This window comes from Mustelus asterias, chromosome 13, assembly GCF_964213995.1.
Source record: "Mustelus asterias chromosome 13, sMusAst1.hap1.1, whole genome shotgun sequence".
NCBI classification, from domain to species: domain Eukaryota; kingdom Metazoa; phylum Chordata; class Chondrichthyes; order Carcharhiniformes; family Triakidae; genus Mustelus; species Mustelus asterias.
In genome coordinates, this window is record NC_135813.1 from 74,624,131 (window position 1) to 74,640,730 (window position 16,600).

Sequence of the window (16,600 nt, forward strand, 5' to 3'; positions counted from 1 at the left end):
AAGAACTATGGGCTGAATTGAACATGCATTCTAAGGTTAAAAGGCATATGGTGAGCAATTGCTGGCACTTCTTGTCCTGGTGATCTCCTGAGATTCAACAAAAGTATAAAAGCTTACAATATAAGCAGACTTGCATTATTTTACAATTGGACTGAGACCATCAAATAATGGCATTCAATATCTCTCTTCTTCTGGATACCTCTGCTACTATCGTGGATTCTACTTTTCAATGCAAACCTAAATCAAAATCAGCCTAAACATGGCATGTCTTGAAATTTATGGTTTGATCTCTGTTACTTTTGTGTGCTTAGATTTAGGGAGGCTTCGTATTGAGAAATGAAAGCTTGTACCTGCAGAAACAATTTAACAATTTTACAGAAGCGCAAACATGCATGCGTACCTCCTGGGGTGAATCTATAGGACAGTTTGTACTTCTTGATGATTCGCAGCATTGACTGATAGTTGGTCCAGGTGTCGTGAGCTACCAGAAGGTCTTTGTTGCCTGGCAACAGTTTGATGAGGGCAGAGCATGACCCGGAACCAAAAGCCTTTGAAGAGTCAGTTTTATTAAATACTATTTCAAGATCCTCCAAGTCACCAGCCATCTGAAAGAGACTGCAATGCAATTTATTAAATAAATAGGAGAAAAAAGCTTTTATTAACCTATGGCCATGATAACATTGCCACAAAACCAGCATGGTGCACTTTTCCTTCAAGTTCACTATCAATCACCACAAGTTTTGCCAGGTTTACAGGCTATCATTTTCTTCTGCAGAGAAGTTTAGGTTAAGAATGGAAATAAACTACAAAAAAAATGCAATAAATTTAAAACATGGGGCAAATAAAAGTACCTCAAAGGACTGCAGCATCTAGTAAGTTTATACACCAAAAGAAACAGAAACTCATAACCAAATCATCCAAAAAATCTACTGAACAATATTACAAAAAGGTAAAATTAGTTAGACCTTTTCTTTCATTTGTTAGAAGAATTATGTTGTGCTGAGGAAGTGGGAAGGACTGAGTGAGGTGTCCAGGGATCAGTGCTGGAACCACTCCTGTTTCTAATTTTCACTAAATGACTGACTGGCTACCACTGGTGGTAGCTAGCTATTAGTGGAGTAGGCAAGGGAACATTGAAATTACAGAACCGGTTGAATAGAATAATAATGCAGACAACTGCACATAAGGGAAAAAAAAATACAGGTGACACATATTCTATGAACAGTGTCGAAATAATCATCATATTTGAACTAGTTCAGGGAGTATTTGAAAGAGAACTTAGTAGACGCGGCACTCGCCATGTCTAACCAATGCAGAGCACTGATGAAAGGTAACAATGTTGAATGATGTCTCGGAAACTAGAATACAAGTCAGAGGGAGTGATGATCAAACTTGAATGCAGTGTCTAGACACAATGTAAGCAGGGTGGGGAAAATAGGATCACTTCTATCATTCGAAGCAGTGCAGCTGACAGCCATAAGGTTGACTCCTGGTCTCATTGCTGAGAGTTATAAACATTGGCTGAAAAAACCTGGACTATGCAGCTTCTAAGAGTTGGCCTTATACAGCAAAGTTATATAATAACTCCAGGAGTTAGCTGTAAAGGAATAGTGCTTTATTGCACAAAATTAAGTAAAGCAAAACCACAAGCCTTTGGTGAACACAACGGGACCCAACCGGGATAATACAATAATGGACCCACTCAGGAGCCTGCTTTATACAGAACTCTATATACGAGCTCCACCTGGTGAGTTAATTACCAATCCCTAGGGAGCTCGTATTCAATGAGACATACAGAGGTCAATCAGTGATTCCCCCTGCAAGTCCTGGGGGTTAACACAAGATATTACAAGATAGTAACAGGATTGAAAATTACTTTTAAAAAATTCTTTATTTCCTCAGGTATATGAAAATATAAATATTGGAGTACATTTCACTGTTCAATTAGATCATGACTGGTTTGTATTCAATGCTATTTGCTCGCCTTTGATGCATTGGAATTAGGAGGGGAAGTAGGCAAACTTAGCCCTCTGAGGCTCATTCAATCAGATCATGGTTAATCTCTCCCTGGTCTCAAATCCACCTCCCCACCGGTTCCCCATATTCTCTTTTCCATTTTTTAAAATTTAGAAATTTTTAATCAGAAACATATTTATCTCCTTCTTGAAACCATTCAACCATCCTAGGGATCCATATAGCTTGCTACCAACACTTAACAAAAAACTAACAACCTCATGCTTGAAGTTTACTGAAGGTGTAATGTTTATTTTAACTCTAAGGAACATCCAGTTATTTGGCACAAGGGAGGATAATGGAAGCAACTCGACAATAAATATTTCAAAAAAATCAGGTTTTCTCTCTGACTCAAAAAAGTGTGTCCAGAATAGAATAAACTACTTACATAAATCCAAAAGGCCGAATGTTGAACTTTTCTTGAGGAAATGAAATGTGATTATTATAGCTGTCCTCCAATCCTTGCAGCTGTAGTAATACCAATCTCACCTAATACATTTAAAATAAGGATATTTATGTTAAAAGTGGTACATTCATAGTCTTCTTTTACCTTCTCTTGAAAAGTCTCTACTTGAATCCCTTCAATATAATTTGCTGTTTCCATATTCTCCTCACAACCCCATCACTCAAAAAGCAAAATTAATAGGTTTGCCGACATCTCCAGAAGCAATAAATTCCAATACTTAGCCAACTCACTAATTTTTATGCTTAAATTGTTTATTAAATCTTCAAAAGACAACCCCGCAAAGCTGCCTTCCAGAGAACTTAGCCTGAGAAAGGGAAGTTTAGAGGCAATTCTCATGCATAACTGGTCGCTGGTTTGTTAGTCAAGATTTCAATATACTAAATGTTACAGCCACCAAGCTACCTACTGTTATTGTGTAAATTACACAAGCATGGACGTCAGTACGTTAATCAATTGCTTTTTAAACAATCTATTTGAAATCAAATTGATGCTCTTTGATCAAACTCATGGATCTGCTTAAATTATCCATCTCGCAAAGTACACTTACAAAGGAAGAGATCACTTGAGAAGTTCAAAAATGTAATGAACACATATTATTCATCACAAATGTATCAAAGCTCAGATGCTACTGACAGTGATTTTAAAAACGGAGACTATTTTAGATAAGAATTGCCCTTTCTAAATAAAGAGGAAAGAAAATGTATTTTTCAGAGAATCATTTCCCATGTTGTCTGGATGTCAGTATCACCTGTCACCACACAAACATGATGTTACGACAGATAGGTTTGCAGTAGGTTGACTCGCAACAGGATGAACTGGATCTTACACAGGGATCCTAATGAACATATCAAGGAGATCAAGAATGATTGCAATTCCCATAATGGAATTGAATGACCCTGCAATGCAAGACTGGGCTAATAGGGTTGCACTTACGGCCAAGCCCAGAAATTCAAGAACAACCAGCTTCTCAGCAGTGGGAGACTAATAATCAAGCCGCTTGGGGGTTTATAGATCCTTTACAGAACTTTAAGCTGGTCTTGGATGTTTAACTGCCAACCTAATTTACATAAGTTAACTGTTCCTTAGATACTGTACGTTGCCCCACTTAAAGTTGCTTCACTTTAATGCTGTTTATTCTTTAGGATCTTTTTATTTTTGGTTTGCATTGTCATTTTTGGTTTTACATTGTTGACGCTCTGGCCCCACACCCCTCATGGTGAAGTGCCGCCATGCTCTGATGCGGATGCTGCTGTCACAGTCAGCAGAGGCCCAGGCTGTGAGGCCCAAGAACTGGGAGCAGGAGTGTAGGGCAGGGACAAGTAGCTGCTGGCCAATGATGAAGTGTGATTGAGAGGAAGAGAGAGAATGGGAAAGGAGCGAGAGAGAGAGTGAGACAGTCAGACAGAGTGAGACAGGAAAGCAAGCAAAAAGGGAGATGAGTTTTAGGAATGGTGTGGGGGAGACACGGGGCGGGGGGAATTTTCCATGCCCACTAGCCCCGATCGCGATTTGCAATGGCTTGGAAAATTGGGAATCAGGGTGAAAGCGGGGTTGGTGCCAGTTGCCAAACCTGTTGCGACCTTCTCAGGCTGCGCTGCTGGTGCTGATAGGTTCCCAGCCAGAGCAGGAGGGAAGCCTATAAATATTTAAATACACCCATTTACATGTCATTAGCGGGCTTGCAGCCTGACTCAAATGGGCTTGGCTCTTCACCCGCCTCCCCAGCAGGATCAGCACCAGGCAGCCTTTGGTAGAGGGCCTCACAAATGAGAGGGCCTCACAAACTGGCATGTTGAACCCTGAGGGTTGAGGAAGCACCACCAACTCCTCAGCAATGAGGGGCATTCTCCCCCACACAGCATGCAGGCATGAGGTTTATCTGACTCGACTCAGCCTCCATTTCCCCCCCAAACCCCCCCCCCCCCCACAGGCCCCCTTCCCCCTCAGACCCCCCACTCAGCCTCCCTTCAGGCCAAACACCTTGCCAGTGCCCCCTGTCACCCTGGTACTGACATCCTGGTCTGGCACCTTGGGCTCCGGGGGAGCTTGAGAAGGTAGGTCCTGTGGTCATTTGCCCCTCTGTTGCTGCCAGGCTGTAGAGGTAGGGTCCCTCAAGGGTCCATGGGGTTGGCTAGCCTGACTGGGGGACAAGGGTTGACCTCGCCGCTCTCCGCCGAGATGGGGGTGTCATGGCTGGACTGCCCCTTCCAGTCCTGGCATGGTGAGTTCATGATGTGGAGATGCCGGCGTTGGACTGGGGTAAACACAGTAAGAGTTTTAACAACACCAGGTTAAAGTCCAACAGATTTATTTGGTAGCAAATGCCATTAGCTTTCGGAGTGCTGCTTCTTCCTCAGATGGAGTGGATATCTGCCAGATGCAGATCTTGCAAAAAAGGAACAACTAACCACAACTTAAAAATATTCAAGGGAATTCAATAAGTCTTTCCTCAACTGGGGGCAAACCTGATCTATCAAATTTTGACAGCTGTTGACATTTCTGCTACTGCAAAAGATCATAAATAAACTGATTTGTTTATATATATATATATATATATATATAAATACTAATCATTCTCAGAAGTGACATGTGTGTGTAGTATAAAACCTAAGTTTTAATCCTCTTGACAATTCTGTGATCACCGAGGGCACAAATGCGCCAGATTACTTTTTGTACCATATCACATCTGAGAACACGGGAGCAAGAATGCGTGCCTTTTGGAGCTAAATTTTGGGTGAAGTTTTAAGAAAAGCATCTGGCAAGAACACAAACATTAAAACAGAAAATAGTGGAAATATTCAGCAGATCAGGGTGGCATTTCTGGAGAGAGAAAATTTGGCTGAAATTTTCCAGCCATTCCCCCCCGCCGTGGATTCTTCCGGTTCCACTGAAGGTGACCCTCCCGCCTTCCATGGGTTCCCCAGCAGCGAAGAGTAAAAACAACAGGATTTTATTTCATGGGACATGGGCATTTGCTGGTTGGCCAGCATTTATTGCCCATCCCTAGTTGCCTTTGGAGGCGAGTTGAGAGTCTTATTCAGAAGAATTATAGAATTGCAATAGTGCAGAAGAGGGCCATTTGGCCCATCAAGTCTGCAACGGCTCTCCGACAGAGTATCTTACCCAGGTCCTATCCCCATAACCTTGCGCTATTTGCCCTAACCTAAACATCTTAGGACACTAAGGGGCAATATAGCATTTCCAATGCACCTAACCCGCACATCTTCGGACTGTGGGAGGAAACTGGAGCACCCGGAAGAAACCCGGGAAGCCACAGGGAGAACGTTCAATCTATACACAGACAGTCACCCAAGGCCGGAATTGAACCCGGGTCCCTGGTGCTATGAGGCAGCAGTGCTAACCACTGTGTCACCGTGCCACCCACATAAAATAACAAAAAGGATGATGGCACAGGGCAATAGTGTGTGTATAATGAGGTGACAGGACAAGAAACAAAACAAAGGAGCTGTAAATGGCAACAGGACCACTGCGGGCTTTTGCTGACCAAAGGAACAAGATTGAACAGCCACCTTGATTATTCTTCCTTCCTCCCTACTCTCTCTAACGACCATTCCGATATCTTAGTTTTTCATCTAGTTTGCGTCTATTCTGACCATGCCATATTTCATACCAGTGTTTATGATACATCTTCCTTTTTCTTCAGCCAAGGATTCTCCTCCACCCCTGCTTAACAGGGCTCTGACTGTGCTGACGTATTTTCTGCATTTCTGTTTGTACCCCTTCTCCTCCCTCTCAGGATCATCTTAGGCTTTCCTTCACCTTTCACACAACAAGCGTCCAGATTCAACAGGCCATACTCTGCTATTTTGCCACCTCCAGGGCAATGCCACCTGCGGAGCGTAGGAACACGAGTAGACCATTTAGTCTATCCACCATTCAATGAGATCACGGCTGATCTGTGACATAACCCCATGTGGCTGCCATTGCCCCAAATCCGCTTGATATCTTTGGATGACAAAAATCTACCAAGCTCAGATTTAAATTTCACACTTGATCCAGCAACAATTAGCACTTGCCGCGGTGAGTCTCTAAATTTCCACAAGTCATTAAGAAATAAACTGTACAAGCGATGATCTGATTGCAACCATGATTGGTGTCAAGATATATGCATTGGCACTGAACTGCAATGTCACTAGCACACTGCTTTTACATTCAGCTCAGAGCAGCAATTATCAAAACATACATCAATGCATTCCTCTGCGCCTGTGTAGTTTGCTACCAAATAAACCTGTTGGACTTTAACCTGGTGTTGTTAAACTTCTTCCTGTGTAGTTTTGCAGAGGTTTACTGTTGATGAAAAAAAATCACGTACCAACCAATTGTTTCGATAGTCTGGATTTGGATTACTTTTAATGCTGTTCAGTTCCAGCATTGAATTTTACCTGATGCCAGTATGCTTTATTCCCATCGCTGTCTAGTTGATCTTCTATCCAAGCCAAATTGGTCTCAATATAATTTTTAAGCTTCTCACAGTAGGCAGTCTGATACTTGAAGGGACCGCAGTAGTGAAACAGCGTGTTCATCCAATGCATATAAATATACTAGAAAACATTAAAACCAAGGATTTAAAATGCAACAGGAAAATTCTTCTGTGCTGCTCTTAGTTCAACATTTAAAATTGTTCCAAGGGCCATGACTAGACCAGCAACCAGCCGAACATTATATTATTGTGCTATTACAACCATTATACTTGAGCGTAGAAGGATAAAATCAATTGTTTCTAACCATTGATGTTGCCACATTGTAATAAATTGTCAGAAAACCGTTATGTTTCACAGAAATCATACTGATAATATCATGATGGTCAGGTCATGCCCGGAAGGCTAGTTGGGAAATGGATGCTACTTTTAAAAAAAAATAAAGTCAGCAACATAGAATATTGACACTGTACCTTTACAAAATGGACCCTGGAAAGTCAGGGGACTCATTTTGTTTCTGGACAGACATGGCAAACATGATAAAGTACCTCTGGGAAGTTATTTAAAATGCAAATAGCTTTCCCATGTGCTAACTGATTATGCCTCACCATTTTAATGGAAAGGGTTTAAAATAACAATGGCTCCTAGATCTGGAGACCTTATTAACCCACAAGGCAGCCCGGGACCAGCACCTCACAGAGGAAAGAAACTACCCAGCAAAAGGGAAAAACCCTACCTCGAAAAGGCAGTGCAAGGGGGCTAAGAAGGCTCAGCCCAATTTCGTCTGAAACAGCCAGGCAATGCGAACCTTTATTTATCTTCAAGAATCCAGGAAAGAATCCCTCGGACCTGTGATGTTTTCAACCACTATCTTAAAGGCTGTGAACCCTGTTGATGGTTACTCTGTTAGTAATCCAAGTGCATACCACGTCTCTAGAAATCATCCTTTGTTTGCGTGTTGGCACGTTTGGGAGAATCAGTATTTGTTGTGTTTACATTTTTGGTGTTGTGAAAATAAACTTTTATCCTTTCTTTTGGTTTAAACTTAACACAAAGCTTACTCGTGTCCATTCTTTAAAGTCACAGCACTCACAACGGTTTAAACACTCCTTCTCAAAAACGTCTTGTTGTGGTCAGCAGTGGGATGAGAAAAAAGAGGGAAAACTATCCCACACCTCTCCCTGTCTTCATAGAATCATAGAAACCCTACAGCACAGAAAGAGGCCATTCGGCCCATCGAGTCTGCACCGACCACAATCCCACCCAGGCCCTACCCCCATATCCCTACATATTTACCCACTAATCCCTCTAACCTACGCATCTCAGGACACTAAGGGCAATTTTAGCATGGCCAATCAACCTAACCCGCACATCTTTGGACTGTGGGAGGAAACCGGAGCACCCGGATGAAACCCACGCAGACACGAGGAGAACGTGCAAACTCCACACAGACAGTGACCCAAGCCGGGAATCGAACCCAGGTCCCTGGAGCTGTGAAGCAGCAGTGCTAACCACTGTGCTACCGTGCCGTCCATAATGACACGAGTGCAGCCTTTTCTTAAAAATATATTTGCAATCAAAATGTACTTTTAACAAAGTGGCAGTGCAAAAACAATCTGTTCATCAATGATTTACTATGTTAAAGGCATTATATAAATGCAAGTTGTTGTTGATGACAAAGGGGCGTCTGGACCTGAAACATCAGCTCTTTTCTCTCCTTACAGATGCTGCAAGACCTGCTGAGATTTTCCAGCGTTTTCTCTTTTGGTTGTTGATATATTTGTTCATAAGAAAGTTAATACTTAGTCTGCAAGCCAAGGTATTCCTGATAGAGGAGGATAGTGCTGTGCACTTCTCAGATCGAGACCATTAATCATATATGTCTTCCTGAAATATCATAGCATTAAATCTGAATTTTTGTGCTGGGCATAAAGATTTTGTTAGGGAAGACACCCCTGAAGCAGAAGGGAATACAGCAAATCTCAGGAAATATGAGGCCCACATTAGTTTTTTGATGTGAGAATCGCACTTGCAATTTTTAAAAAATTTAGTCATCAGATCTGAGCATTACTGGCAAGGCCAGCACTTACTGCCCATTCTTAATTGCACCTGAGAAGGTGGTGGAAAGTCCCTTGCTTAAACAGTAGCAGTCTATGTGGTGCCGATACACCTACGCTGCTTTTAGGGAGGGAGTTTGAGGACTTTGACTCAATGACAGAGAAGGAAAGATTTTCTATTTCCATGCCAGGATGCCATGTGACTTGGTGGGGAATTTTCAGGTGTTGGTGTTTACATTCACCTACTGTCCCTGTTTGTTTGCTGGTGGAGGTTGTGGGTTTGAAAGGTACTGTCAAAGGGGTTTATTATCCAGGCCACTACTTGTGAATCACTTATATAAACTATCCACCCAAATACTGAAATTTTGATAGCAAATTACAATTTATAACAAGTGCCTGGTGTTGATGCCAAAATAGCACATTCATTCTCTGGCTATGCTGTTGCAAGACTGAATTCTAGCGAGTGTGTGCATTCTGAAACCTCATAGCCAAGAGGTATTCCCGGACAGAATTGTGAACACAGATGTGCGGGTTAGGTTGATTGGCCATGATAAATTGCCCCTTAGTGTCAGGGGGATTAGGAAGGTAAATATGTGGCGTTAGGGGAATAGGACCTGGGTGGGATTGTTGTCAGTGCAGGCTTAATGGGCCAAATGGCCTCCTTCTGCACTGTAGATTCTATGATTCTATAATTACCCATATTACAGATTGTGAACACAGATTATCCAGTGCACACCTGACAATCAACTCAGCGAGTAAGATTACATTTAAATTATCTCACATGAAAATGTATACCAATGGAAGAAAGAGTGAAAATGTAGAAACAATTTACTATGGTGGTTCAAAGTATTTAATTTGGGTTTGCCCATGCACTATTAAACTGAAAACAAGCAATAGACACAGAAGGGGGAGAGAAGAATCAAAATATTCAAGTTAATCCAAAAGTTTTAATTTTCAAATGAATCTTTAAATTGGAGTTGTTAAAAAAGCAATTTTTTTTTCTTTCCTTTGCAATTTTCTCCCCTTGAGGTACTGTGCGATGAAACGTTATTCTTAGTTCCCATCCAAATCGTGACAGTAATGTCAGCCGAACATTTGACTGTCATATGACAATTGAACCTAATCATGTCCTCACCTCCCAAGTGACATTTGGATCAACTGAAGTGACTCTAAACTGAGATTAGCAAATCAGAAGCTACTGGGAATCAAACCTAGGCATCTGTTTCTTAATAGTTAAAATAAAACTAATATTTTGGATTATAATGAATCCTCATCTCCATTGTTGTAAACTGAATAGTTGGCAGTGCTCTCACTGAGCTGAGGAGGTTGAGAGCTCCGGTCCCATTGTGATACTAGCACATAATCTAGGCTGGTACTCCAATGCAACACAGAGTGTGCGCTGCATTGTCAGTGGTGCCATCTTTTGGATAAGATATTATTCAAGGCGTAATCCGTCTGTTCAGAAACCATGGGATTGTAACAAAGAAGAGCAGAGTTCTTCTGGTGTCCTAACCAACATTCCTACCTGAATCACCACCACCACAAACCAATTCACCGGTCATTCATTCGCTGCTCTTGAGAACACTTCATGTAAATTGCTGCCACATTCCTCACACAATGGCGACTTATTTTATTCATTCATGGGACATGACTTTGCAGTTTGGCCAGCACTTATTGCCCATCCCTAATTCCTTTGGAGGGCAATTGAGAGTGAACCACATTGCTGTGGCTCGGGTGTCACATGTAGGCCAGACCAGGTAAGGATGGCAGATTTCCTTCCCTCAAGGACTTAGTGAACCAGATGGGTTTTGTCAATAACAATTGACAATGGGTTTATGGTCATCAGTAGATTCTTAATTTCAGATATTTTTTATTAAATTCAAATGCCACCATCTACCGTGACAGGATTCAAACCCGGGTCCCCAGAACATTAGCTGAGTTTCTGGATTAATAGTCTAGTGATAATACCACTAGGCCTTCGCCTCCCTTACTGCACTTTGAAAGTAATCCATTGACTATTAAATAATTAGGATGCCCTCAGAACTTGATCAGGACACCATATAAATGCAACTGCTTTAGTTTTGAATATACTTTTTAGATTTATGGGTGTAATACAAATCCATTCTTCCACAAAATCCGAGATGCAATAGTGTGTGGTACTATTACTTATTTTATTACTGCTTTTTAACCAGAGCTGAAATTCAAATTACTGAATGGAAAGACACATTCAATACACAAGGTACCTGAATTAATATCCAACTTTCAGCAATAACTGGCTCCTTGGTCTATTCAAATGGCACTCCAACATATTGTATACCAGTTTGTAATTTATTGATTCAAAATCTTGATCGATCAAATTAAAATTTCTATTCTCAATGATGCCCTGCAAATGGTTTCAAATTTGATTCCTGATCAGTGCTGGCTTACTGATCTCAACTATGGGGATAGTGCCTGGGTGGGATTGTTGTCAGTGCGGATTTGATGGGCTGAATGGCCTCCTTCTGCTCTGTAGGGATTCTATGATTAGACTGATTGATAATTTTCTTCTGTACAGGATGATGAAGGCTTTCTACATGGTAAGGTCGGAATTCTCCCAAAAACATTCTCAGTGTTGAATTTGCATGAAAACTGGAGTAATTCACGCTGGTTTTTTCAGTTGGAGTTCAGAGAAGAATCTCCCACACTCTGTGCACTGCAGAGGTCACTAGCATGTGTATCATTAGAAATCAGTTGACAGGGCCTATTTATGCCCGGAAAGCCGGCAGCATAGCGCTGAGCAAGCCACTGCGCATGCGCCGATCTGTCAGTGCTGAGATTGGCACATGCACAGTAGCCCCGCACTGTTGGCTTCCCGATTGCTGGCCAGCTCGATCACTGGCTAGCCCCACGACCCCGCATCACCGGCCTTCCGTCCCCATGGCCTGATCACTGGCCCGATCATTCCCGGGCCAGCCCCGGACACCCCCACGCTCCGCCAATCTGCCCTGATCTCCAACCACCCACCGATTCCCCCCCTCCGCAGTCCCGACGTGCCCCACCCCGTCCCCAGCAGGCTGACCCCGACCCCCCCAATCGCTGCTTCTCTCCTTCTCCCACCGATCCTGTCTACAGAATGGCAGCAGGACCCCCCACCCCCACCAATTGCCCCACCAGTTGCCACCCCCATCAGATCCTGACACCCCCCCCCAGGCTCCTCACATAGGCCCTGCCCCCTTGGCACTGCCCCATGCCTGATGCAGTGCTAAGGTGCCCCCTGAGCATTGGCACTTTGCCCCTTGGGCAGTGCCAGAGGGCCCAGGCTGGGACCTAGGCTGCCAAGGTGCCAATGCCCAGGGGACACCACCGCCACCCAGCCCTCTGGAGGGGAGGGGGGGGGGCCGATTGTCCCCAATTCACTCCAATGGGGATAGGCTGCTAGTTCTCCATTAGTGGGGAGCTAATGTAATCCCCGCTGGAGTGAACCACTCTGGCGGGTGGGAGGTGGGGGGGGGGGGGGGGGGGGGAGATGCTAGCGGGACTGGAGATCTCAGTCCCGGCCCACTAATTACTTTTAAATTATACTAAAATGACCATTTAAATGGTGTTTGCGCCTCCCTGCTGATTTCCGGCGCGGATGTGATGCTGCTGGAAATCCTGCGCTGGGAGACGCTATCGCGGCGGGAATACATGCGCGATCCCCACGCATCGCCAGCCTTGATATTCTCCTGGCCCACTGCACTAAAAAATTAGCGCAGCGGGATGGGAGAATCGCCCCCAAAATGTCCACTCAGTTTTCAAAAGCACCCACATTTATATAAAAGAACCTCTCAATTCAGATTGTTTCTTGGGATTGAAAGAATTTCCTGTGTGAAATTAACATCATTCTTTAGCATCCTCTATGTACAGAAAGAAGACCACATTCTGCTATTTCAGATACCTATTAATCTTTCTTCCTTACCATTAAAACTTGCTTTCATTAATCAGGAACAACACCTATAGAACACGATAGATTTTTAAAAAACCTTCCTCATTTCCAGTAAGGGAGAATCAACCTCAGGAAAGAGGTTAAACTGAATTTACCTGTTTGGTAACTGCAGCCTCCACCACTCCTGCAGCGTAAGCCTGGATGCTGTCATTGTATGTTCCATTTGTACCGAGTTCAAGGTAGGACCAGCTGCAAAGGACACATGAATTGGAAATTATTTAGAATTTAAAACAACTGAAAATAAAAACAAAACCAGGTTAGGAATAGAATTTAACATCCATCAGACAAAATTAAAACCCAAGCATTATTTAAGAGAAATTGCGGTGATTTATTCTAAGTTGCTGCTAACTTATCTTATGATCAGAGCTAAACTAATCAAGCAACACGTTTACATGGTTTTTCTGGGTAATTTGATCTCATTCTTCCAGGATATCAATTCCACCGTTTTTCAACCACTACTCAAATAGGCAGGCAGGAAAAAAGACAGAAAACGCTGGAGAAACTCAGCAGGTCTGACAGCATCTGTGGCGAGAGAATAGTGCCAATGTTTTGAGTCTGGATGAGCCCGCTCTGACGAAGGGTTACCCAGACACAAAACGTTGGCTCTCTTCTCTTTCCCCAGATGCTGTCAGACCTGCTGAGTTTCTCCACCATTTTCTGTTTTTGTTTCAGGTTCCAGCATCCGCAGTATTTTGCCTTTGTCTTAGGCAGGCGGAAGTTTTGTTTCTTAAACCCTTCAGAGCCAGCCGGCATTCATATGACGGACTGAACAGTTGATGTTCTAAACTTTACCAAGATCCTCTCCAGGCCTGCTAGTGTCTGTGCCACCAGCCCCCCCATGTTGGAAGTGGTTCTCACCTGCAGGGGTAACAACTGCTCCGCACTAACAGGGAACAGGCGTCTTACCCTGCTGGTGGAGTTAGAGGTTATTGACACCCCCCCTGGGGGAGTCGGGGGAAAAGGGGGTGCCCCTTGGCCATGCCAGCCTAGCAATAGTGTCGGAAGCCCAGCGATTGGGGGGTGGGGATGTCAGGAGGCCAGCGATCCGGGGGAGGGGAGGGTGTCGTGAGGCCAGCGATCGGGAGGGAGTGGGTTCGGGAACATCGGGGAGGCTGGGCAATGGGGGGACAGTGTGCATGCGCCGCTACCCCACTGACAGATCAGTGCATGCGCACTGGCCCGCTCAGCACTATGCTGCCGGTCTCTTGGGTGGGGTGAGGCCCCACCCCCTCACTTACCAGCATGAATCTCTCCATGGCACTCTGCATTTCACAGTATCGGAGATTCATTCAGGTAAGTACGCCCAAAAACGGGCTGGAAATTCTCCCATTTTCCTGCCCGCTGGGCAGTTTTGTTTTGTTTTGTGAGAATCCTGGCCCAGGTCTCATTCACCCATCACTCCTGAGTCTGCTGATCAACACTGGCTCCTGGTCCAGCAATGCTCAAAATCACAATCTCAACCCTCCCTGTCTCTGTGGCTTCCTTCAACCTGTTAGGATCCTGGGTGAGAACTCCAAGGTATATTATGAAGCCAGACTAGACCCTAATAATTTTTCTATTTTGGCATAAATGTGAGGAAAGGATACTTCCTTTCAGGAATGATTCCACTGACAAAGTAGGGATTTTTAATAGTGAAACAAACTTTATTTAATAACAAACTTAAAAAATAACAACTCTAACAAATGAAGTAACTTAACTATTGACAGTTGAACAATATTTAAACATGAAAAGAACTTTAATTTCTAACTTATCACTGTTTCAGTTCCAAATAAGCAACATTCCTCTTACAGACTTAAAATGCCACTTTAAAAATAGTTAGCCACCATATATATTCCCTATAATGACTGCAAACAGTCTTGAAGCTTTCAGAGAGAGAAACAGAGTTCCAGAAGCCTGCAGAATCCTTCTAACTTCAACCAGGCTTCAGCTGCAAACTAACAGCCTTCTGCAAAAGCTTTTTTGTCTCTGCTACAGCCCAGGACTGCATACAAACTATAACATCACATGACTCTGTCAATCACTAATCAGAGATCCCAGGGGAACTTAAATAAACAAAAGTCCATTAATTCTACTTAACATAACCACTTACAAGGCGAAAATGACTAATTATCCAGCTCTCTCAGCATCTGAGTTGCATTCCCACCAGGCGTACTGACTGCCAGTAGCACATAGTGGAATTTTTAAACCTTAAACACAAAATATATGCATATATCCATATCAATTGCACTACTATCATCACAAGCCCTACAATCATCCAACAACCCTGCATTCCAATACTGGCATCTTGTACATTCCTGATTTTAATCATTCTATCATTGGTGGCCACACCTTCAGCTGTCTTGGTGTTATTTTTTGAAATTCCTTTCCTAAACCTCCCTAGCTCTCTCCCTTTCTCTCTCCTCTTTCAAGATAACTCTTTATAACCTGTTTAACCAAAACTTAGGTCACCTGCACCGGAATCTTATGCAGATCAGCGGCAAAGTTTGTTTGATTATTGCCTTGGAATGACTTTCAATCGATCGCAACGAGATAGCTGCTCTGCCACGTACGAAACCCTGAGCCAGAATCAGGTCGTCTACGAATATTTTAGCACCAGGTTCCCAACAAACATGCTGTGTGTTAACAGGAGAGAGGCGGCGCCCATCCGGCCGCGCTCCAGCCCTGAATCGAGTGGCACTCCGCACCAACCGGAGTCGGCTATCCCAGGCCAACCAGTGATCCGCAGTGCTAGGGTATCGTTACTTTTAGGCGGGATTCTGACTTAGAGGCGTTCAGTCATAATCCCACAGATGGTAGCTTCGCACCATTGGCTCCTCAGCCAAGCATATACACCAAACAGTTTACTAAGTTAAAGTAATACAAAAAATGCTTTATTGTATTTATTTATTACCTCATTGGAGAGTCAATTAAAACTATGGACACTCCTTGGACTTGCTACACAATTCCTGAAAATCGTGTTGTAAGTCAGAACGTCAGAGGTCAGCACTAGTTTTCCCATAGGAGCAATGGTGTTAATGAGGGATTGGTTCCTGAACCAAGGCTGGAGATCACTCATAGGGCACCTAGCAGTGTAAAATGCTCTCAACTCTCGACCTGCCAGGCAATTGTTGATACCTGCGTGCCTTAGCACAAGTTCCTCAGTTGGTATTGGCGATATAATGAACAGTCAGAAGTCTCACAACACCAGGTTAAAGTCCAACAGGTTTATTTGGTAACACATTATTTGAGAACTCTTCATTCACCTGAAAAAGAAGTGACACTCCGAAAGCTTGAGCTACCAAATAAACCTGGTGGACTTTAACCTGGTGTTGTGAGACTTCTTACTGTGCCCACCCCAGTCCAACGCCGGCATCTCCAAATCATCGATATAATGAAGCCATCGATCAATGTCAGTTCCTTGATTAACTTTGAACTTCTGCGAATCTGAACATAAAAACTAGGAGCAGGAGTAGGCCATCTGGCCCCTCAAGCCTGCTCCACCATTCAATAAGATCATGGCTAATCTTTTTGTGGACCCAGCTCCACTTATCCACCCACTCACCATAACCCTTAATTCCTTTACTGTTCAAAAATTTATCTATCCTTGCCTTAAAAACATTCAATGAGGTAGCCTCAACTGCTCCACTGGGCAGGGAATTCCAGATTCACAACCCTTTGGGTG

At 43.4% G+C, this 16,600-nt stretch overlaps 1 protein-coding gene across 1 annotated transcript in view; it reads right to left on the bottom strand.

Annotated features, from left to right (window-relative positions):
- plbd2 (phospholipase B domain containing 2) overlaps positions 1 to 16,600 on the bottom strand; it is a 47,603-nt gene that overhangs the window by 26,916 nt on the left and 4,087 nt on the right. The window contains exons 2-5 of the mRNA XM_078227013.1: positions 13,035 to 13,128; positions 6,883 to 7,041; positions 2,402 to 2,502; positions 401 to 615 (exon numbers count right to left, since the gene is read on the bottom strand). Of these exons, the coding sequence (XP_078083139.1) occupies positions 401 to 615; positions 2,402 to 2,502; positions 6,883 to 7,041; positions 13,035 to 13,128 (569 nt within the window). The remainder of the gene's footprint in view (positions 1 to 400; positions 616 to 2,401; positions 2,503 to 6,882; positions 7,042 to 13,034; positions 13,129 to 16,600) is intronic.